Here is a 23842-nt window from a genome sequence, read left to right as displayed (position 1 = left end):
TTGGAGGTGGCGGTCAGGGCAACCTCACTCTGGTGTCTTGTGTGCCTCTGATTGGCACCTTAACGCGTTCCAGGAGAACCCTGGGAACACCGTGACTTGGGCGGTCCACACGCCAGCCCCTGCTCCCTCCCTCCCTCTGCCCGTCCATCAGGCTGCCTACTGACAGCGTGTGTGTTTGGCTTTTTAACGAAGGAAAGGGAAAGGGAACGTGAGCGAGAGAACAGACAGCGAGAGCGCGAGCGCGAACGGGAGCGCGACCGAGAGCGCGAGCGTCGTCAGAGGGAGCGCGAGCGGGAACGGGAGCGCGAGCGCGACAAGGAGCGGCAGCGGAGGAAGGAGGAGTGGGAGCGAGAGCGAGCCAAGCGCGACGAGAAGGACAGACAGCACCGCGACCGGGACAGGGACAAGGAGCGGGAGAAGGAGAAGGAGAAGCCAAAGCCCCGCTCCCCGCAGCCACCAAGGTAGGCCACCTAGTCCTGGGAGGCTGGGGTCCTGAGCATGGGAGTGCCTGCCCTGAGCTGGTGGGTGGCTGCTGCTGTTGCTGCTGCTGCCAGGCAGCCCCCTTGACATGCGACCCGCGCAGTTGCCAAAAAAACAGGTGCACTTTGTTGGGTAGGTGCTGCCCGTCGTGGACAGCTGTTGTGTAGTGCACACTCCGTACTGCGCCATTCTCCTAAGCCCAGACAGTTTCTGGCCCCCGAGCTTAGGCAGGGAGCAGTCTTGCTGGGCGCCTATCGCTGGCAGTGTGGTGCTCCTGCAGCTGGAATGCCGGCGGCACACGTCTTTTCACTGAGACGGCGGGTTCTCGTGTGTGGCGAGGAAGCTGATGGCCTGCCACCTGGTGAGCGGGTGTGGTGTGCATGCTATGCTGGACGAGGCGAAGGTCCGAGAGGCAGGGCTGGGCCTGGGCCCCGGGCCCACACTCGGGGGACGCTCCTGCATTAGTCTAAATGCACGTGGGTACTAGGATGGAATGATGGGCCTCAGAGAATTGGGCCAAGTTGTGTGTGTACACTTTCTACAGCTTTATTGTGATAAGATGGGTGTGCCTCGCGGCATACCTGTTAAAATGTACAATTGGGTGGTTTCTAGTATAATCACAAAGTTGTGCAGTCCTGATTACAATGACTTTAGAGTGTTCTTGTCTCCCAGAAAGAATTCCCCTACCCGCTGGCAGGCTCTCCCGTCTCCTCCACCCGCCACTTGCTGGCTCTGGCACCATGGGCCGCGTCCTCGTGTGTGTGCGTGTTCAGGGGGTGGTGTGGGGTGGCAGACCCTGGCAGTGGTCTTCTCATCTAGCCTCTTTCCCTTAGAATATCTAAGGTTCATCCAGGTAAAAGCATTTCTGTTTCAGTCCTTCATTGCTTCTTGTAGCTGAATCAGCATCACGGCCACGCCACGTTGTCTTTATTCATTCACTGCTGGTGGACATTCGACCCTTACACCCTTTGGCTGCTGTGACTGTGAACACTGTTGTGTGTTGTGTGGACTTCAGTTCTCCTTGGCCGTGCACTGAGGAATCCCAAGGTCACCTGGTGATGGTGTCGCTTCCTGAGGGCCCGCAGACGGTCTTCCAGGTGCAGCCCAGCCACCCCCTCTGTAGCACTCTTGTTGCCCCTTGGCTGTCCCCACGTGTGCGCGTGCTGCTGCCTGACGGCGTGTTTCCCTGGGCACTGAGACACCAAGCCTGTCTCGTGCTCACTGGCTGTTTGTGCATCTCTGGAGAAGTCTCTGTCCACACCCTTCCCCATCTTGCGGCTTGCCTCTTAGTGCTGCTGCTCTAACAGCTCTTGCATTCTGCATTCAGGCCCCTGCCGCGTCCCCATTCTGCCTGTCGTCGCGCTGTCCTGATGTTGTCATTGGAAGCACATGTTCCCTTTGTGTCTGTTTTTATTTTGAACCCTTGTGCTGTTGGCATCATGTCTGAGATGACATTGCCTGATCCAAGGTCACAAGAGGTGTTTTCCTCTTAAGAGTTTCATAGTTGCAGCTTTTATTTTTAAGCTGTTGAGCTGTTTTAAGGTGCATGTTGTATATAGTATGCGGCAGGGGTTCAGCCTCATTCTCCTACATGCACTGTCCTTGCATCGTTTGAGGACACTGTCCTTTCCACGCTGGAGTTCTAAGACCTCTTCTAAAAAGCTTAATAATGACACCATCCTGTCCCATCCCATGCTTTGCTGGTGTCAACACCCTCCCATGACACAGGGCAAAATGTGGGAAAGGGATCAAAACAGCTTCTTTGGTAGGGGGGAGGGGAGAGGATAACTGGGGATTGAACTCAGGGGCACTCAACACTAAGCCACATCCCAGCCATATCTTGTATTTTATTTAGAGACAGGGTCTCACTGAGTTGCTTAGATCCTCGCAGTTGCTGAGGCTGGCTTTGAACTCACCATCCTCCTGCCAAACTCCCCAGCCACTGGGAGTACAGGCGTGCGCCAACCGTGCTGGGCTCAAAGCAGCTCCTTATTGGGAGTGCCCCAAAGCCCTTCCAAGGTCCATGCACTACAGATGTGTTTTCTTTAACTCAGGGAATTTTTTAAAATTGCTTTTATTTTTCAAATATATGACAGCGGAATGCATCACAATTCTTATTACACATATAGAACACAATTTTTCATCTCTCTGTATATAAAGTATGTTCACACCAATTAATGTCTTCTTACATGTATTTTGGATGATGATGTTCATCACATTCCACTATCATTGCTAAACCCCTGCTCCCTTCCTTCCCCTCCCACCTCTCACAACACTCTTTATTTGGGTTTTTAAAGGCCCATTTTCAGCCTTTAGAATCTGGAAGGGTCGACTGTCCATCAGAGGACGAGAATGGGCCCTTTGTCTCCATGCCTTGTCCTCCTGGCTGGGCTCTGCCTTTCCGCGAGCACTGTTAGCAAGAGTGGGCTCTGGATTGCCCCTCTGCAGCAGTGTGCAGCTCCAGTGGGTGCAAAGATTGACGGCACGTTCCCAGGTACAGCTATGGATCTCCTCATATGCTGTACTGGCCAGTGGTAGTCCAAGTGACATTCCTAGAGAATGTTCAGAATGAATCACATGTTTCCTCATGTGTCAAAAGAGTTTGTTCTACAAAGGACTGCTTTAAAGAACTCTTTTTTTTTTTTTTTTTTTTATGTTTTTTAGTTGTTGATGGACCTTTATTTTATGTATTTACAAGTTGTGCTGAGAATTGAACCCAGAGCCTCACACTTGCTTGGCAAACGCTCTGCCACTGAGCTCCAACTCCAGCCCCTCTAAAGAACTTTTGCCAGGTAGCAGTGTACACCTGTAATCTCAGCGGCTCAGGAGGCTGAGACAGGAGGATCGAGAGTTCAAAGCCAGTCTCAGCAACAGCAAGGTGCTAAGCAACTCAGTGAGACCCTGTCTCTAAATAAAATACAAAATAGGGCTAGGGATCTGGCTCAGGGGTCTAGTGCTCCTGATTTCAATCCCCAGTACTGCCCCCGCCAATAAAAGAACTCTTAAAGTGGCTCTGAAGTCATCCGGCAGAAGAGCAGTGCTGCTTTGGTGTTGGGCCCTCTCAAGCCTTTCCTGCCTTTTTCAAGGCAGGAGCTCATTGTGTTCCCAGGTTGGCCTAAGCTCCCAGGCTCAAGCAATCCTCCTGCCTCTGCCCTAGCTAGAATGATAGGTGCACAACACCGCACCCAGGTTCAAGCCTTCCCCCAATCCCGCCAGTACTGGGGATCAAATCCAGGGCCCTCTGCATGTTTGGCAAGCGCTGTACCACGAGCTACATCCCCAACCCTTCTCATTTTACTTTGAAAAGTTACTCAGGCTGACCTTGAAGTGCAGATCCTTTTGCCTCAGCCTCCTGAGTAGCTGGCATTACAGCTGTGTGCCTCTGTGCCTGGCTTAAACCTGTTTTCTTTATGGAAACTATTTTCCCTGCTTTTCCTAAAACGTGCTGCATTTTCAGCCTGGACTCAGTCCATTGGACCACTGCTAGGAAGACAGGGCCGCAGCCGCCTCTGCTCTTGGCTGGCAGCGTCCCCTCTCCTGGGTGGGCAGCCTCTCACTTCCTACAGGGTTTGCTCAAATTCCTGCTAAGAGAGGTCTCCCCACTTCTTCTGCCCTCCCATAGCTCTTAGTACCCCAGTACTGTATTATCATAGACTTCTTATTGTCCCCTGGAGGCCAGCAGTCTCAGTGCCTGTCCTGAGACCCAGGACAGTCTGATGCTGACATTTGACAAATGTTTTGAGGCATTTAGTATTTATGGCAGCCTACATTTCTGCCAGGTGCAATTCAGTTAATCGTTGTAGGACTGATAAAACTACAGAAGGGTTTCTGCATATAGAACTAGCTTGTTCTGCCTTCCAGAGCCATAAAATGGCTGTCTTCACGCCTGTCCAGACCCTTGGTCTCAGCACAGATGCAAGAAGGACTCTTAACAGTGCCTAGTGCAGCTGTGACTTCCTGAGTCTCATCAGGAGTCCACCTCTGTGGCTTACGGAGGTGCTACTAAGAAATGCTACTCTGGCCATGGCCCTCTCCAGCCCCTACTGGTGTCCAAGAAACCGGGAGCTCTTCCCACTCCAGTGCTTCTTGTAGAGGAGTGTGCTGGTAAAGTGTGCGCAGCTGGGGGCAGGGGCAGGAGGCAGGTGCACAGCTGCAGTGCCTGCACACCTGCCTCCAGAGGGAAGCCCTTGGGAGGAGGTTGGTGTGGCCACCGGGTGGCAGGCCAGACGTGCACAGGTGGACCCTCGCATCAGTGGGCCTCGGGAGAACCCGTGGCTGTCTGGGCCCATCCAGACTCACAGGCAGGCTCAGGACACTCGGGACTCAGGGCATTCGTCCCAAATCAGACGGTTTTTCTCAGCAGCTGAGCAAAGCCGTGTCCTGTTTCTGACCTGGCTTAATCCCATTCAACTTGACTCTTAGCCCTTTTCTTTTCTTCCCAGAACACTGCCTGTGTTCCTGTGACCAGCCCAGCCAGCAGCCTGTCAGCAAGGCTAGGCTGTGGTCACCTGGAATCAGTTCAGCCTCCCAGGTGCTAGGCATCCTGGGTCCTGGGGTCTGGATCTTGTTATCCTCTGAGGCCAGCATCTCATCAGAGCAGAATTCCCAGTGCAGAGCTCCTGTTCCTTTTTCCTTTCAAAGCAGAATGAGTGCAGCTACTCTTCCAGGGAGCTGACTCCGGGAGTAGAACGTGTGTGACCGCCTTTTATTAGTGGGACAGCCTCTAACAGATGGGGGGTTTAACCACACAGAAAGAACTTTTTTCACCTAAGAACCGACAGCAGACTTGCATCCTGGGAAAGGCCGTGGAGAGGCGGTGAGCGCTCCTGCAGGGGTTCTGGCCCAGGCCCGCCCAGCCAGCACACCACTGCCCCCGCCTCCAGGTGGCTGTACTCCGCCCTTGTCTCTGTTTGGGTGTGGCCCTTGTTTCTTGCCCCAAGCCCTGCGCGCTGAGGCCAGCCTGTTTTCTTTGGGGTCCTCTAGGAATGTCTGGCAGCCCTTGCAGGACTGGCTGGCAAGCAGCAGCGTGGCCTTTCCCAGTCTTGCGTCATTGTTCACGTTGGTATTTCATAACTGGGCCTCGCAGACCTTTTGCCCACTTCTGGGCCAGGCTATATTTAAACTAGATCTGAGCCTTCCCAGCAGCTCCATAAAATGCATCTGTGCAGGAGGGGAATTCCCGCTGCCAGCCTCAAACTTCTCTGTACAGCCGGGCTGCTGGGTGTGCTCAGCTGGCGCGGCTGAGACCAGCCCCTGCACAGAGTCACAGATGCCAGTGGTCATTGGGCCTTCCTGTGGGAGTCGCCCAGGCTGCCACTGTCTTAGGAGGCTTGCACTGGAGTCACATTCACATTTACAGCTGTTGGTGCCCCTGGGCACAAGCTGCTAGGTTTCTCGCTCCCATCAGGTGGGCCTAGCCCACCTCAGGACCTACTCACCATCCTGGTTCTTGGTTCTCACAAAGCCACACTGTTTTCCTGATGGGGTCACAGTCACCTCTGTATCCACACCCCACACACTGCCCCATCCGGCACACGCCTCCTTCAGCTGTCGTCTCATCTCAGGTTGCCTCGCACTTATGTGCCAGTGTGAGGTGTCCCAGGGCTTCAGGTGGGCCAGAATGGGGCAGGAAAAGCTAAGAAATGGTACTTTGGCCTTCTGGAAGGGCCTCGTCAGGTTAGGGATCTTGGTGTGTGCTGTGATTTACTGCAGCTTTCTGAGACGTGCCCTTAACAGTGTGGGCGAGGCTGTGTGGCCTGCTGCCCAGGAGGTTCTGCAGTGTGGTGAGTCATTCAGGTCTGTGCATCTGGCCCCTGTCTCCACTGTTGCAGAACCAGGTGTTGCATTTCTCTCAAGCAACTTCCCCTCCCTGGTTTCTGGAGCGCACTGTCCCCCCAAGCCCTGCCCAGCACTGGTGCTGGCTCTGCAGCTAGGTTCCATTGCCAGCCTTTCAGAACTGTCCCTGTGGTGAGCAGGTCTTACAGGGTGGAACTCACATGAGAACTTGCTCCTGTGAGTCGTAAAGATCGGTGCCTAGGTCGCCTCTGCTGACCCTGAGTGCATCTGATGACAGCACCTGGGCGGTCATCAGATGGCAGGATGTGCGTGACACTCTGTAGCCACCCACCCACTCACCGCCTGCTCTGTGCTATGCTTAGCTGCCTCCTGATGAGCCAAGGGTTAGAGATTGCTCAAAGCTAGAATTTCCCAGTCCTTGTAAGAACTCTCTTAATGCCATCATGAATCTTTCTGTTGTCACAAAGAAACTCCTCTGAGGAGTTAATGAGCCTCCCCTGGTCTTTCTGACCTGTTGTGGATGTTGCTTAACTGCCTGGCTCTGAGAGAGCCACTGAGCCCTTCAGGGAAACGTGTGTGCCGTGTGTAACTTCTTGATTGTGTAGCCAGGGAGTTACTCCAGCAGCTCCACCCGCCCTTTGATGAAGGTTGGTGAGCGGATGAGTGTAGTGCTCGCTGGGGTACTCCATCCGACTGTAGGCGCCTGGTATCTGCAGGTACTAGATACACACGGGTCTACAAACACGGTCGTGAATTAGAAAACATTACTGAGCCTGTCGACTTCTTCTATAGGGTGGATCCAGGATGGGCAGTGGAACAGTAACAGAAAGAGCCCAGGGCAGCGTTGGTAGCCTTACAGACGTTAGAAGGCGCACTTCCTTGGTGCTGGCCTGCACCTAGAAGCAGTCCATGTGGGTTTCTTCTTTCTACTCCTGCAGGAACTCACAGCAGTGGGTGGAGCGTGACACACCACCGCGTGTGTTTCTCCCAGGTTCACACATGTGTGCTTAGATTCCAGTGCATTTTCAAAACTCAGGATTGAAACACTGAGTCTGTGATCTGTAGGGGTCCCCTATGGGCAAAGCCTATCTGTCTCACCTCGCCTTCCGGACCCTCACTTGGAAAAAGGCCATCCAGCTTCAGTGGCAGCCCCTCGTGAGCAGACTCTGGATGCATAGGCCTTAGGAAAACCCTGCTCCATGCTGGGACTTCAAGTTTGGGTCCTGGACTCTGTTCACTGGGGATTACCAGGTATTTCCATTACCTCAGCCATGTGGATGGAGTTTCGGAGTGACGTGCTCTGGGCCCATGTTGCTGGCCTTGTGTTGCGTTGGAGGCCCATTATGCCACGTGCTGTCTGGCAGTGGTGGATTTTGTGTGCGGGTCCCTGAGAGAGGGCCAGATGGTGAGTGGTGTAGGTAGGGAGGACTACCTAACTATCTCTTGAACTATCAAGAGTTTGTCCTCCAGCGTGGGACACCGAGGGTTGTGCCTGGTCAGGTGGATGGACGTGGTGGAGGTGGGAGATAGTGTTGGGAACCGTCCACCAAGGCAAGGACAAAGATGTGCATGGTGGCCAGGGTGGAGGGCCCAGCAGAAGGCCAGAAAAGCCCCATGGCAGCCCCACGGGCACTCAGCTGCCTTGGGCCTTTTCAGTGTCCCAGGCGCGCAGAGCGCACCTGTTGACTGTCGCCCCACCAGTGCTGGCAGATTGGGGTGAGGGCATCAGATTTCTCCAGAAGTAGATGTGGACAAGTGTAGTCAGAGCAGGAACCACAGGCTTCGCCTTCCCTTTCTGTCTTCATTAGATGTTCAGCCTTGTGAGTTTAGAAGGGAGTGGCCGTCCAGTTTTATCTTTCTTCTTTGGCCCCTCAATTTGGCAGCTGCCCAGACTGGAGCCCAGGCACACCTGGGTCTGTCCTCCTTGCCTGGTCACCCTTGGTGCTGGCTCTGTGTCAGCCGGATAGAGGCTGTGCTGCCCTGGGCCGCTTGTGCTGCTGGTTCGGTGTCTGGGCAGCACAACGACCCTTGCCCCTCAAGCCTCCCGCAGCCTTGGACGAAGGACAGTCCCTGGCAGATAAGAGCATGCTGCCCGCTGTGGGGAAGGTCACTTCCTTGGTCAGAGATCACCTGCGGGATCTTTCCTCTCCAGAGGTGTGTATGCAAATCCCAGCCTGTGCTGGCCTTCTTGAGGTCATCCCTGAACAGCCTTCTTCCTCCCAGCCACTGCCTCCACAGAGTGGCTGAGCACACTCCTGTGGACCCCGCAGGCCCTCGGGAAAGCTGCAGCTCTGTGTTCTGTTCTCTCTTGTTCCCTTGGCTCTCGGGGTCTGAGCAGGGAGCTCGGGCTGACTGTCCTTTCGAGGGGAAGGGATTTGGCCTCAAGTTTCTCGGGGTGTCTTGGGAAGAAAGGTGCAGCTCGGCAGCCTCCTCCTCAGCCCAGATGGCCATCTGGCCACCTCAGGGCAGGAGCAGAGTGATGAGAGGTACACTCCCTACCCTTCCCGGCACAGTGTGCTGGCTCCTGGTGTGCACCCAAGGCCTCGGAGGGGGGGCCCCTTCTCCTTTGTTGACTGCGCACCCTTGCTCCTCCTGGGTGTCTGCCCTTGCCTTGTTGGCTTCAATTGTGTGTCCACATCTGAAAGCAGTTTTTTCATGGTTTGACTCCCTGCAAACTGGGGACAGATACCAGCAGGGCTCAGCTTGTTGACATCGTCTTTAGTAGGCACTGGCATGACTGAGGAACCGCATAATACCAGGCAGATGTGGCTCCTGCCACCAACATGAATTTCTATATCCAGATACCATCTATGTTGTTTGTTTGCATGTTTTAAATATTTTCACTTTTTTAACTTAAATACCTTTTAAAAGGAATCTTAGATCATCACTGTAAAGCAGACACCAATCATGTGCCATAGTGAATCACTGGAGTAATCCAATAAAAAATAAGCCGGGTGTGGTGGCCCGTGACCGTAATCCCAGCTATTTAGTAGGTTGAGGCAGGAGGATGCAAGTTCCAGGCCAGCTTGGGCGAGTTAGCAAGAGCCTGTCTCAAGATGAAAAACATACAAGGGCTGGAGATGTAACTCAGTGGTTCAATCCCCAGTCCTGAAAAAAAAAGATTAAAATGTCTGGCTGCACATAAACAAAAATGAGTGTGCTGTGTTGCTGTGCTTTGGAACGTGGGCTTGCTGCGTGGCATTCCTGCCTGGCAGGGCCTGGTGCCTGCCCTGCAGTGGTGAGGACATCAAGGCCCATTGGTAGCCCCAGCCTCGGCGGGGAGCCTTCAGGACACACTCGAGGTGCCCTGTGAGAGGTGCCCATCTCCAGAGGCCCTGCAGCAGGTTTTCCTGGGGCCAGAATGGGGGCACTGTCTGCCTCTGTCCGCTTCACTTTCCATGCTGTGAAGGAGACCAGCTCAAGCATCTGTCCATCCTCTCCCTTTGAACAGCATCACAGTACATCTGGAAGGAGGCAGCTCACCATTGCCTTGGTGAGCACAGTGTCCGTTTCCTGTTCCATTTTCAGGATGAGGATATGCAGGAAGTGTAAAGGTGAAAGGAGCTACCTAGTGGCCTGCGCTGGGGAAATCAGCAGCGAGGTTTTCTCTTCCTTCCTGGATTACTTTCCAGGTAGCACCCGGATGTGCCTATAGCCCTCAGGTTTGGGCTGAGATAACAGGGACTTAAGCCTCAGTCAGCGTGTCCTTGAGGAGACTCTGAGTGCTGGGCGTTGCTGCTGCCCTGGATTCTCCACAGGTGACAGGCTTGGTGCCTGCTGGCTCGTGGCCATCAAACAGGTTCTGAGATCACCAGCAGGCAGCTGTTTTCATGTTCCCACATAACCCAGGTAGTGCTGGTCACAGCCACCCCGACACACACGATGCGGTGGTGGAGAACCCTCAACAGGAACAGCAAGCGCCATGTGGAAAGTGTATCGGCAGAGCTCCTGTGAAGAAAGCGGCGTCCTTTACTGAGAGACGTAGGAGAAGACGGAATGAATGGCATGGTGCTCTGATAGGTTCTTTCTTTCTTCCTTCTTTCTGTTTGGGTCTTGCACGTGGCAGGCAAGTGAGCAGCTCCCCGAGTTCAGCTACGACTGAGCCACATCCCAGCCCTTTTAATCTTTCATTTTGAGGCAGAGTCTTGCTTAGAGCATGGCTAACTCACATAGCCTTGGCTTGAACTTGTGATCCTCCTGCCTCAGTTTCCCAAGTCGCTGTAATGACAGGTGTGTGCCACTGCGCCTGCCCTGTTAATGAGCTTGATGACACTCCAATCCAAAGCCCAGTGGGATTCGGAGAGCAGTACATGACACAGTGCTGCCAAAGGCCTTCTGTAGGTGAGCACAGGCAAGGTGAGCCAAGAAATCTGAAAGTCAGACGCATTCAGGGTTTTGAACATGCCACAGGCCGAGAGCACATACAACTCTAGCATGAGAGGAGCTGAGGTGCCAGGCATGCTGGGGCTTGCCTTCCATCTCAGCAACTTGGTGAGGACCTGAGTGTGAGCGCACACACCTCTGAGTGGCACTGCTGTGCATCCCGTCTGCACTGGGGAGGGTGGCCCTGCCTGTCCTCTGGGGTGATGAAGTCACCTTTCTCTGTGGCCCACAGGTCGTCCTCACGGTCATCATCCTATTCGGGCTCTGGCTTGTCACGGTCCCGATCCTGGTCCTCATCCTACAGCTCCTACTCCAGCCGCTCTTCCGGACACAGGCTGGGGAAAGTGGCTCAGTGGTTAAGCACTTCTAGATGCTATCCCCAGTACACCCCCCCCCCAAAAAAAAAATAGCTAAGGTCAGTGGAAGAGCATAGCCCATGAGAAGCCCCTGCAGAAGAATAAGAGTCTGTATTCACCAAAGGTGGCACCGTGGGCCCTGGGCAAGAGAGGGTGCTAACAGTGCTGCAGACCGCTTGTGAATGGAGGGGGAGCCTCCCTGTAAGCTGCGCGTGGCACCTGGCGCTAGTGAGGCAGGTTCCAGGGAAACAGGTGGGGGGTGTGGATTACCTGGAAGAAAAAGTCAGGTGAACGTGAATGAGGAGCAAAGAGGAGCCTTCTGAGCCCAAAAGGATGCATGAGGGAGGGCAGCACAACTGGGGTCTGCTCAAGTCAAAGGCTACAGCCAGCCACAGTGAGCCGGCCACAGCACAGGACAGTGAAGAAGAGCTAGCTCAAGGCTGCAGACAAGCAGAGGGCTGGACACACGCAAGCCCAGCCTTGCCAGTCTCCAGCCACATCCTGTCTGCAGAGCTCTGTTTTGCTGTCTTTCGTCTGTGTGGTGCCACGGTGGTAGGGAATGGTGCTGCCAGCCCTGTGAGTGGCTTAACCCTCAGGGGAAGAACTTGGTAATAATTCCATTTATTAGGAATTTGCTCTAAATTAAAAAAAAAGAAAAAAGCTATGATAACTTAAAAAAGGTCGTCTTACTATCTTGTGTTTTTAAAAAAGAAACCCCAATATTGAAATGTTCAGAGAGTGATAAATCTCAGTGAATTCCCCTGCAGTCAGAGACAGCTCTCAACACAGGTGGAAAGCCCTCCTGGGCCAGCCGGGCAGTCCCTCAGCAGGCCCAGAGGCAGCATGTCCATCCTGGGAAGAACTCGGGGCTGAGGGAGACGCACAGAGGTGCTGAACATCAGCAACAGGGACTTTTATCTTCTTAATTTTGTGTATTCTAGAGATTTCAAATGAACTTTGTGATTTCTCTACTGAGAACAGATTCCTCCTGAATAGATACTTTTGTATTAGGCACTTACATTTTCAGGTTTTCTCTGATCATTATCATTAAGTTACTTTTCTGCTGGTCCTGGCGCTCTAGGTTTTATGTCTTTGATGCAAACTGTTTGAATCTTGAGGCATTCTGTTGGCACCAGGCTTCCCGATTAGGAGCCCAGCCTGCCTTCCGCGGGCAGAGGGCTGCAGTCTCTGCTCAGTTTCTCTCCAGCACAAGCCCTGGCCAGGGCAACAGAAGTTACAATTTTAAGACAGATTGACGATCCACCTCCTGTCCCTCGCCTGCTTCTGCCTGGCCTGTGTGGTTGAGGAGATGGTCTGCCCACACGTGGCCACCGGGCACCGTGGAGTCTGGCTTTCATGTTTCCAGTTGGTCCTTCTGTGCCCACTTGCATGACCACATGCACCAGCCCCAGGATTTGGAGGAAGGTCCCTCTGTCCCCTCTCCAGCCTACAGCCCCACCCAGCTGCTGAGGCCAGCACTGTTTTGAAGGCCTGGGAATGCTCTTTCTGGGGGTTTAGTCAGGGTTTTTTCCTGACTGCACTGTAGCCAGTCTCTTCACACGTAAGTCAGAGATAAAGTGTTGAAGACCTGGACATGTTCATTCACAACCTTTTTAGTGCATGTGAGAAGAGTGATTTTTGTTCCTTTAATCTCGTAATTATTTATGATGTGCAGCACTACAGACAGATGTTTCTGGACGTCACAGTCCCCAGCTGACATTGTAGACAGGACAGAAGTTAAATAAGTGATCGTCATAAAAAGCAATTGCTGTCATGGTGAGAAGGAGACAGGTGTTCACCTGAGAAGGGCTCTGGCTGGCTCCTCCTGAGGTTCCCTCAGCTCTGTCCTGAGTCGCCTCAGTCTCAACAAGCAGCATTGCAGGGAGAGGGCAGGCAGCCTGAGCATTGCCACTCTGATTGCAGCCGTCAAGCTGAGCCACCAAAGAAGGAGGCCGCCTCTGTGGGGCCGCAGGTGAAGCGAGCAGATGAGTGGAAGGACCCTTGGCGACGGTCCAAGTCTCCCAAAAAGAAGCTTGGGGTTTCCGTCTCCCCTAGCCGGGCACGAAGGCGTCGAAAGACCTCAGCCTCATCAGCGTCTGCCTCCAACTCCTCCAGGTAAAGCGGCAGCCTGGGAAGCTGGCTGGCCAGTGGGTGTCCACTTACTACCCGGATGCCTCTCTGTGTGTGCTGCTGCCCAAGGGCAGGGCAGTGGGATACCAGGTAGGACTGATGCTAAAAACCTCAGTAAGTCTTTACTTCCCCCAGAAGAAGCAGAAGCAGGCAGGCTGGGGGACCCAGAAGGGAAAACAAAACACCAGGCTGGCCGACTGCTGCTGGGGGTCATGTGCCACCCCAGGCCCTGAGAAGGAGGTTCTGGGGCTGCAGATAGGAGCTGTGAACACTGTGAGCCGGGCAGCCGGGTTCTCAGGGAGTTTGCCTCAGCAGCTCCAAGCTGTGGGTTCTGGGTGTGAGCCGAGTTAGAGACGGGGCTGGGTGGGCCTTGCAGAGCTGCGCAGGAGCAGGAGGTTCCAGGGCACAGGCAGGTGGCAGGTGGGTGGGGAGGGCCTGGGCGCAGCATGCCCATGATCCAGAACCAGGTCTTGGTTTCTGCTCCACTCTCCAGGGAGGGGGCTGGATGCAGCGCCTGCTCAGATGCCAGGAAGAGGGTCCGAGTGTGCCTGTGTGTGGCTCTGCCTGAGTGTGAGCACACGCACCTCTGAGTGTCACTGCTGTGCATTCTATCTGCACTGGGCAGGGTGGCCCTGCCTGTCCTCTGGGGTGGTGAAGTCACGTTCTCTATGGCCCACAGGTCGTCCTCACGGTCATCGTCCTACTCGGGCTCTGGCTCGTCACGGTCCCGATCCCGGTCCTCGTCCTACAGCTCCTACTCCAGCCGCTCTTCCAGACACAGCTCCTTCTCAGGCAGCCGGTCCAGGTACGTCCCCTACTGGGCTGGCAGCAGAGCCAGTAGGTCGTGTCTGCCACCAGACAGGTCTCGTGGGGCTTGTCTTCAGCTGTTGGGGTAAATCAGTGCCCATTAGTGGTCTGAAGAATGGTGTGGCAAGGTGCTGGCAATTCCCGGCACCACAACAGAGCTGGTGCAGCCTGTCCTGCAAGCATGTCCCAGGGTGCCACCCACACAGCCATGTCCTCCACACCACCTGTACACAGAGAGGGCCACTGGGTGGACCATGTACAAGCCACATTCCTGGTGTTCAGTGGCCTTGTGCTACTGATGACACCATATTGAATGACAGACGTGGAAAGCTTCCATCGTTCTAGAACGTTCAGCTTTTTGTTGTATTTTCCCCATTGAAAAGAGGCATTTTATCACTTTTAGATAAGATTCTAAAATTCCACAAGCACATACACAGTATTCCATGTCCAATTTGTCTTGCCTGTGGGCACCCAATGTTGTGGCCCCTCTCTGGCACTCTCTGCCAGTGGGAGTGGAGAGGGCCAGCACCAGGCTCCAGCTCCACGTGGACCTTGCTGCACCGTGGTCACTGCGGGATCTTCTGGGAGGGACAGCAGAGTGGCATCCAGCAGGGCGTGTGCACAGGGATTCTGGTCTCACTCACTGGACAAAGGACCCCACTTATACGTGTGCAGCTGCCACTCTGGGAAGCATCGTCACCAGGTGTCTTGGAATAAGCTGTGCATACTCTGATGATCTGGTGTCCCCAGTGGTGCCCTTTCCTGCATAGAAGATTATCACGCAGTTGTCCAGTTGCGTTTTCATGAAACAGAGGGAACCGGCACACTGTCTGTCTCCCGCGACACAGCGCTTGGTGAGGCAGTGAGCAGCTGAGACAGGAAAGGCGGGGTTCTTGACCTGAGGTGCTGCCGGGCCAGTCCTGGTGCACCTGTGCTCCCAGACACAGGCCTGGCTGGTTCCTGCGTCAGAGTCAGTAGAACCTGAGACAGGTTGACATGTGCCCTTGCGTGAGTGGTTAGGACAGGAAAGGACAGTCAGAGCATCACCCTGGAATACTGTGGGGCTTCATTTAAGAGGCTGATGAGTTGTAGAGGAGAAATACTCACACCATGAGGCCAAGCTGGGCCGTTTGGAAATTTTGGACTTAGGAAGTCACGTGGGCAAATTAGGTGATCTTTGCTCTGGGCGTGCAGCTGACGATGATAACAAGGTACCAGGAAGAAAGCCCTGCAGTGACATCGAACACCAAGGTCAGGGCTCCCAGGCCGAGAGGGGAGCTGTGATGAGTGGTTAGGGCAGAGCAGTGGTTCCCTGTCCTGTTCTGCTGAGTGCCACAGGGGCAGGGGTGTGTCACGGCCATGTGGAGGCATGACACCACCTCGTGTGTGGTCTCCTCACCGCTGAAGAGAAGAACGTCTCAGACACTGTGGGCACTGGCCCGCCCTCAGGGGTGCTTGGAGCCCTGCTGCTGCTGAGCTGGGACCAGCTGTCCGTCCCCCAAGGCAGGTGCAGGGTGCGCACTGGAGAGGGGAACTCAGTCTGGGAGGTGGCTGACAGGGCTGCCACTGGCTCTGTAAGAGCTCCTGAAGGTCCCTGCCTGTGCCTCTTGGTCCTCTGAGGCCAGCCTCCCCCTGGTCTGTAGGCGCTCCTGGAGGTCCCTCCCTGTGCCTCCTGGTCCTCTGAGGCCAGCCTCCCCCATGCCGTTCTCTGAAGGCAGCAGCAGTGGGACTGCAGGAGCCCCGTGAGGCCGCACTGCATGGCTGGTGCTGCTGCAGTGGGGGGCTACACAGGACAGCTGAGCAGGGAAAGCGTGAGCCTTCCTTGCCCCTCACAAATAGCAGCATCCTGGATTTTGTCCTTGGTGCTTTGTCTACCCTGTTGACACTAAGACTATGTCAGATAGCTGCCAGCCCTGCCTGTGCCTGTCACCTTGACCTACTGTGCTTGTGGACCTTTGTCACCCATACCTGTCTCCTGGTGCCTTGGGCCCCCTTCAGCCCCCTTCAGCCCCTGGCCTCTCTGGTCCCCTCACAGATCCAGAGCCCTGTCCACTCAGCAACACATGGCCAGGTAGCCTGCTCGCTGACCGTTCTGTGGGCTGTGGAACCAGCCTGTGCCTTGTCTCCTGCATGCAGGCTCATGGGCCTTCCTGGGCACAGCTGCCCCTGGCACTCTTCTTTCTACTCTGAGGGTGTCTCTTTAACAAATGGTGGAGTGACCTGAAACCAAACTTAAGTCTGAGACATTCTCTATGGGCTGGGGCTGTGTCCTGGGCTCGGCCAGTGAAGGAATGCGCTGAGCACTGGGGCCCTCCTCATTGTCCTCTTTGCTCCCCAGGTCCCGGTCCTTCTCCTCATCGCCATCCCCGTCTCCCACGCCTTCTCCACACAGACCTCCCACCAGAACCAAGGGGGAACCAGCACCGCCCCCAGGGAAGACAGGGTGAGTTCTGAGCCGCCCCAGCTCCCCGTTCTCCGTCCACACTGCTCAGGTCTGGGGACCCCGCCTCCTCCCCAGTCTTCTGCTCTGTGCTTGTGACTGGGCTGCAAGCATGGCCCCTGGAAGGTGGGTGGAGGAAAGAGGCTCAGATCCTGGACTCAGGTCCTCCCACTATCTACCAGAGTCCCGAGGTGTGGGTGCCTTTCACAGGGACATCAGCCACATCCCCAGCCCTGTCCTGAGCCTTCTCTGTATCACAGAGAGAAGTCCGTGAAGAAGCCAGTCCCAACCCCCATCCCACCACAAGCTACCAAAACCACTGCTCCTGCCCCTGAGCCCACCAAGCCAGGAGACCCCCGGGAAGCCAGGAGGAAGGAGCGACAAGCCCGGTCGCCCCCCCGGAGGTGAGCGCTCAGGCTCTGGTCTCCCTGGGGGTGCTGTGTCCTGTGCCGCCACAGAGCAGGTGCTGAGGCAGAACTCCAGAGTGCAGAGTGCGGGAGGGCGTTTGGGCCAAGCAGTGGAGGCCATCAGCTGAGCCCAGACCCAGAAAGCCTGTCCTTGACCTCTGCAGCTTTGGCTGGTCGTGTGCCCCAACCGAGCCTTGGTTGCCCTGGAGCACGGTGGGTGGAGTGACCACTGCCCACGGTCCCCAGGCTCCTGGGAGAGGGCTGTCTGTGGGTACTTGGTTTCTTACTTGGAGAGGAAGCTGCACCCAGAAGGATAGCAGCAGACCCAGCAGCACACAGGTGTCTGGCAGTGGCGGACCTGCGTGCCCAGCGCTCTGCCTCCAAGCAGTGGCTCTGCTGTTGTTTTGCAGGCGGACGCTCAGTGGCAGTGGCAGCGGCAGCGGCAGCAGCTACAGTGGCTCCAGTTCCCGATCCAGGTCACTCACTCAGCCCCACTCCCCGTCCACCTTGGCCTCTGTCCCTCAGGCAGGCTGGCCACACAGGGGCTCCAGCATGCAAGGCTTACCCAACCCTGGCAGGCCTGGGCTCCAGGGCTGCAAAGGGTGGGCCTCAGTAGAGTCCCTCGGGAGGGCTGTGGCTCAGAACGCTGACCTCACACGAGAGCACCCGACTGTGGGCTAGGAGGTCAGGTGGCCAGGGTGCAGCCCAGAGGGGCAGAGCAAGGCTGGTCCAGGTCCCGTCCCAGGAAACCTGAGGGGAGGTGCTTGAGAAGGGCTGTGCTGCTGGGAAGGAGCGTGGAAGCCCGCCAGCCCTTGGCCTTACCCGGGGCTCTTCCATATCCAGGCAGCAGGCGGTTTGTTCATGTGTCCAGCTGTTTCTGAACATGTCTGAAGTATTTTGAGGAATTTAAGGAAAAAAAAAAAAAAAAAGCCTGGCATAGTGGCCATGCTTGTGACCCCAGAGGCTTGGGAGGCTGAGGCAGGAGGGTGGCAAGTTCAAAGTCAGCCTCAGAAACTTAGTGAGACCCTACTTCAAAATGAAAAATAGAAACAGCTGGGATGGGGCTCAGTGGCCCTGAGTTGAGTCTTCAGTAGCAAAGAAGATGGAAAATGTTTGGGCCTCTTGTTTCCTTTCCTGTGTGCCGTTGCAGTGCCTGACCAACTGGTGGGTGGGGCGGGTTGGGGCCGTGTGCCTGTGCTGTGTGGAACCTGCGTGTGGCAGCACCACAGGGCACGCCCCAGGCGATGAAGTCACCACCCACCCCCCACCACCACCCAACCCACCACCACCACCCACCCCGCCGCCGCCATTCTGATTTCACTGTAGGCTCAGACCTGCCATCTCCCGTGTTCCTCCCCAGCACACCGGGCCACCCTTCCTTCGTGAAGCAGACACCCTGGTTCAGTGGTGTGGCCACCCCTTCACTGTGGAGCACCTTGGAGCCCTTCAGAGTCCCCCGAAACCTCATGTTCCATGAGTACACACTCCATAAGTGGGAAATTTGGGTCAAGGTGGCCATAGAAACCCACTGTCACCCCTCCTTGTAGCCTGCAGTCCAGACCCATGGTTGAGACTGTGAGGCACAGCTGTGCTCGTGTGTCCAGGTCCCTGAGCGTGAGCAGTGTCTCCTCGGTGTCCAGCGCCACCTCGAGCAGCAGCTCAGTGCACAGTGTGGACTCAGAGGACATGTATGCAGACCTGGCCAGCCCTGTGTCCTCAGCCAGCTCTCGGTCCCCCACCCCAGCCCAGACCAAGAAGGAGAGAGGTAGGCTGGGCCCTGGCGTTCTGGGGGTGCCTTCGGGGCAGGCCTGGGAGAAGCTCTTTGGGTGTCCATGGTGCCTAGTGGTCGAGGTGCACACAGGAACCTGTGGGGGCACACCTGTGGCTGAGAGGTGTCATTGATTGGCAGGAAAATCAAAGAAGGAAGATGGTGTTAAGGAAGAAAAGCGGAAGAGGGATGGGTCCACACAGCCGCCCAAGTCCTCGAAGCTCCCGGCAGGTGGGAAGTCCTCCCAGCAGCCCTCAGCGCCCCAGCAGGCACCCCCCGGGCAGCCACAGCAGGGCTCCTTCGTTGCCCACAAGGAAATCAAGCTGACGCTGCTGAATAAGGTGAGGCCAGGGGCTGGGCTGGACCAAGGGTCTGCCTGCTCGAGAGGGCGAGCCAGTGGCCTCTTTCACACAGGGACAGCCTAGGCATGTGCAGGCAGCACCTCTGGGCAGTCAGCCCCCAGGAGCTGCAGCCCAGATGGCCTCTTAGGACTCCTGTGGCCAGCCAGTTCCCACGGAGCAGCATCAGGCCCACCAGGCTCTGCACTGGCTGCTGGTAGACAGAGACCACCTCCTGTGGAGCCGAGGGTCCCCTGGCAGGGCGGGGGCCACAGAGTCATGTGGTGGGGGAGGCTCAGGAGGGACCAGGGAGGCAGCCACCACTGTCTCTGCTATTAGTCCCACAAAGTGGTGGCAGCCCAGGCCTGCCACCTCATGGTTCTGTGTTGTTTCAGGCGGCTGACAAAGGAAGCAGGAAGCGGTATGAACCATCAGAGAAAGACAGGCAAAGTCCTCCAGCCAAGAGGGCCAACTTATCCCCAGACCGAGGTGAGCCTCAGGCCCTGGCCAGAACAGCCCAGGGGTTCTCAGCATCCCGTCTTCTCTTGAAAACTAGCAAGGAGAATCCCGAAGGATTGTGTGCGATGTATCCATCAGTATTTATAGCATTGGAAACCGGAACACGGAGATTTTTGTAAATATTTATTTACTTTAAAATAACAGGGCCTAAGGTGGTGTTAACCCCGGCAACTTGGGAGACTGAGGCAGGAGAGTCACAAGATCAAGGTCAACCTGGGCATCTGAGCAAAATTCTGACTCAGAATAAAAAGGGCTGAGCGCAATGGCACACGCCTATAATCCCAGAGGCTCGGGAGGCTGGGGCAGGAGGATCACAAGTTCCAAGCCAACCTCAGCAACAATGAGGTGCTAAGCAACTTAGTGAGACCTTGTGTCTAAATAAAATACAAAATAGGGTTGGGATGTGGCTCAGTGTTGAGGGCCCCTTGGGCACCCCCAAGGGGGGAAAAAAAGAGGTAAAAAGGGCTAAGGGTGTAGCTCAGTGATAAAGTGCTCCTGAGTTTACTCTCCAGTACCAAAAATAAATAACTTTTTTTGTCACGTTCCACGCGACTAAAACACTCAGGGTCACTCCATGGGAACTGGGCTGCACAAAATAACCACACAAGAGACAGGGATACCTTTTTCTTTGGGGTCCTGTGAGGGCTCCTCTGACCTTAGGGGTCCGTGAGAGCACTGCTGACCCCTTTTATTGAGGAGAAGCTATTCAGATGAGGCCAGGGGTCAGGTTTCAGGGGCTGAGTCTAGCTTCATGACGTCTGCTGTCAGCAGGTTGACTGACATCTAGGAAGGCCACACCCAAGGACAGAGCAAGAGAAGGGGACACACAAAGGGAGCTTCCATGGAACATTCTATCCCAAATAGGGCAAAGGGGCAGTGTTACAAAGGAGGAGGTGAACGTAGCTCAACCCCAGGGGTGACACCTGAAGACACGCCCTCAACTTCCTGAACCAGGACAACGCCCAAGTCACCGCGAAATGTAGTGATGGGTCAGAGCCTCTTGCTTTGGGATGGAAGGCGTGGGTCATCCAGAGGGGCTCCCCACGTTTGTTTGTGTTTTAAGGCTGGGGTGTAGCTCCAGGCGTAGGGTTTGTCTAGTATGTAGGAAGCCCTGGGTTCCACCGTTGGCACTGCCAAAAAATTGCCAATCATAAACCACCGTCTTTCAACATAAATACCATTCTTTATGAAAAGCAACCATCTTCCAAAACAAAATGAAGAGTGTGTTCATTTTTTCTGCCAGTGTCTCTACCGTCTGTCTGCCAAAAGACAAGGGGCTCTTGTCCCCTGGCTGGCCTGTCCTGTAGCCTCTGCAGACCTCCAGTCCTGTGCAACATGTGAGAAAAGAACAGTGTTTCCATGTCACTGTTTAACCACAGAAACCTAAAGGGTCTCAGGGGCCCAGCCATCCCCAGACCCTGCTTGGAGAGGCCCAGACCCAGGCAGAGACAGTCTTGCTGGCTAGCTTTGATGGGTAGAGCCAAAACCCAGGCATCCTCCCTTAAGGAGGTGTCCACCTACAGGTAGGGGACCTGGGCCTGGGCCCCTCACAGGAAGGTCCCAGGAGAAGGAAACTGCCACCTCTGCCCAAGCACCCAAGGTGGACTGCACCCTGAAGGGCCGGCCTAGGAGCAGCCTTTACTGTCCTTGCCTAAGGTTGCATGACCCTGGGTTTGTCCAGGAGCCTGTGGACCTGAGCCAGGCACTGACCTCCAGTGTTCTCACTCCACGCCTCCAAGTCCAGGGCTTCCTCCCGTGGCAGTGGCATAGAACACTCATGGTCTCTTGGTTCTGCTTCTGGTGTTTAAAGGGGCGTGCTCTCCTGCCGCCCCGTGTTGCCAGATGCCAAGATGCCAAGGTTGGGCGCAGCTCCAGGCCAGGCTGCAGCACCCTGGCCCAGCACTCAGCTTGCTCCTCTCTGTCCCTGGCTCCCTTCCTGCATTGTTCCTAGTAAAAGCGGAGGTGTGCTGAACTGCCCTGGGCTCTGGAGCTGGGCCCCAGGCCTGCGGCAAGGCCCTCCTGAGCGCCACCTCTGCGTAGCAGGCGATGGTCACACTCTCTTCCCTCTTGCCAGGTTCTCGGGACCGGAAGTCAGGAGGGAGGCTGAGCTCCCCGAAGCCTGAGCGGCAACGCGGCCAGAACTCCAAAGCCCCCCTGGTCCCCACAGACAGGTGCGTCCACCTGGGCCTGCTGCATCTCCCCCCCTCCCCGCCCCTACCCCTTAGCCCCCACCCTGCCAGCAACTGCCGAGGCCACCAGGAGAGGGCGCAGGGCAGCCAATGCAGCCCAGCCAGAGCCTGAGTACCCGATCTTGTTCCTTAAGAAGCCCAGGGCACTGGGCACAGAGAGGTCTTGAGGTGGACCTCAGAGAGAGTAGATGACCAGCAGAATGACCAGGTGACCAGGCCAGCCCGGACTCTCCCAGTCCTTTCCCCCTAGGAGGGAGCCCTGGGTGTGCTCCAGCCTTCCACCTGCCAGGAAGCATCTCACGTCTCCACCTTCCCATCCCTGCAGGAAGCGCCAGCTGTCACCCCAGTCCAAGAGCTCCAGCAAGGTGACCAGCGTGCCCGGCAAGGCCACAGACACAGCTGCAGCCAGTGCCAAGTCCGGGAAGGCTAGCACGCTGTCGCGGCGGGAGGAGCTCCTGAAGCAGCTCAAGGCGGTGGAGGACGCCATTGCTCGAAAGCGGGCCAAGATCCCCGGGAAGGTGTAGGCCCGGCTGGCCCCTGGAGTGACTCGTGTTTTTATATAATAGGGTAAGCGCAGCCATTTTGGATTTTGCAGTTAATGTCTTATTTTGGCTGTGATTCTTTTTAAAAATTAAAAAAAGAATAAAAAAAAGTTTCTCAGCTGGAAAAGAAGCCACACACAAAATGAAGATGATGCTGAGTCCCGGCCTCCCCTCCAGAAGGATCAGTCCCTCCCGAGCAGAAGTCCCACCAGCAGACAGACAGGCCGGCCTGGACCAGGCGTGGTTTTATGTAAATTATAAGTCCCAGACGTGGCCCAGCCTGCGATGCTCTCCTGCCTCCTGTCTCCACCTGCCGAGGCAGCCTCCTCGCTGGGCACCTCTCCAGCAGGCCTCCATGGGGGCAAGACCTGAGCACATCTTCCTCTCCCTCACCGCCCGGATCAGAAGTATATATATATTCTTGACTGAAGTCTGATTGGGAATATTTCCTGTCTTATTTGAAGCATCAATTTGTTTTAGTTGATTTAAAAAGGAAAAAAAAAAAAAAAAGACCAAAAAAAAAAAAAAAAGGCCAAGGGTATTGGGGTGTCTGTCTAATGTGGAGGGTCTTTTTTTGAGGGATCTCCTAAAATAAAATATTTTGATAAGCAGTTTCCTGGCCTTCGTGGTGTTTTGTGTGTCTACGTTGCCTGTCTCCATCCCTCCAGCCAGGCACCAGGCCTGGTGCACCTTGCCCTGCATCCTGCACCCTGCCCTGCATGCACCCTACACTCTTCCCTGTGCCCTCTAGTCTGCCCTGTGCCCTGCCCAGTGCTCATGCTCTGCCTGTGCTATGCCTTGTGTCATGCACCCTGAACTCTGCCTTGTGTCATGTACTCTGCCCTGCATGCACCTGACTCTGTCTTGCATCTGCGCCCTGCCCTGCATGCACCTGACTCTGTCCTGCATCTGCCCTGCATCTGCGCCCTGCCCTTTATGCACCTGGCACCCAGCCCTGCATGCATCCCACACCCTGCCTTACACCTGTGCCCTGCCCTACCTTCACAACCTGGCCTGCATGCACCTGATTCTTCCCTGCACCTGTACCCTGCCCTGCATGCCCCCCACACCCTGCATGCACCCCGCACCCTGCCCTGCATCCACTCCCTGCCCTGCATGCACCTGATTCTTCCCTGCATTCACCCTGCACCGGCACCTGCCCTGCATGCACCCCACACCCTGCCCGGTGTCCTATGTTCTGCCCCGCAGGAGCAGGAGAACAAGACACAGCAGGGGCTGAGTCAGCCTCTTCCTGCTGGGGTGGCCCACCCTGGAGAGGCGGACTGCTCCATCTGCCCTCAGCCTCAAGCCTGTAGCCAGGGCTCTGCCTTCACTTCTGGCCCTGTCTGAGCTGGTGGCCCCTTTCACAGCAGCAGGCCCTGGACTAGGCAAGCAGACCAGGTTGGGCTGCCCTTGAGCCACAAAGCTAGTTGTCACCTGCTTTGAACATGTCACTAGACCCCTACCAGGTGTGTGTGTGTGCAGGTTTGGGGCCCAGACGGGCTGTGGTGCCTCACCTCGCTCTGGGGCGAGGTGCTCCTGCCCGCGGTGCTAAGTGCCCCACTTGTGGCCTCCAGGGCAGCGCCAGAGCACCTCCTCTGTTCTCACCTGCAGGGCCCTGTGCAGGCGGTGGCCCGAGGTCCTGGCCCTGGGTAACAGGGCTACTCTTTGAGAGGCTGAGGGCACT

General features: G+C 55.8%; 1 protein-coding gene across 3 annotated transcripts in view; it reads left to right on the top strand.

Moving 5' to 3' along the window:
• Zc3h18 (zinc finger CCCH-type containing 18) overlaps window positions 1-22714 on the top strand; it is a 40208-nt gene extending 17494 nt beyond the window's left edge. For all 3 annotated transcript variants that reach the window (XM_077105830.1, XM_077105831.1, XM_077105832.1), the window contains 11 exons: window positions 193-461; window positions 12939-13130; window positions 13825-13950; window positions 16291-16395; window positions 16653-16796; window positions 17210-17275; window positions 18404-18564; window positions 18709-18908; window positions 19301-19394; window positions 21499-21595; window positions 21939-22714. In XM_077105830.1, coding sequence (XP_076961945.1) covers window positions 193-461; window positions 12939-13130; window positions 13825-13950; window positions 16291-16395; window positions 16653-16796; window positions 17210-17275; window positions 18404-18564; window positions 18709-18908; window positions 19301-19394; window positions 21499-21595; window positions 21939-22137 — 1653 coding nt within the window. In that variant the 3' untranslated portion in view covers window positions 22138-22714. The remainder of the gene's footprint in view (window positions 1-192; window positions 462-12938; window positions 13131-13824; window positions 13951-16290; window positions 16396-16652; window positions 16797-17209; window positions 17276-18403; window positions 18565-18708; window positions 18909-19300; window positions 19395-21498; window positions 21596-21938) is intronic.
• The last annotated feature ends 1128 nt before the right edge of the window (window positions 22715-23842 follow it).

The sequence above is a fragment of the Callospermophilus lateralis genome, chromosome 18 (assembly GCF_048772815.1).
Source record: "Callospermophilus lateralis isolate mCalLat2 chromosome 18, mCalLat2.hap1, whole genome shotgun sequence".
Taxonomy (NCBI): domain Eukaryota; kingdom Metazoa; phylum Chordata; class Mammalia; order Rodentia; family Sciuridae; genus Callospermophilus; species Callospermophilus lateralis.
This window is presented reverse-complemented; position numbering and strand designations above follow the sequence as displayed.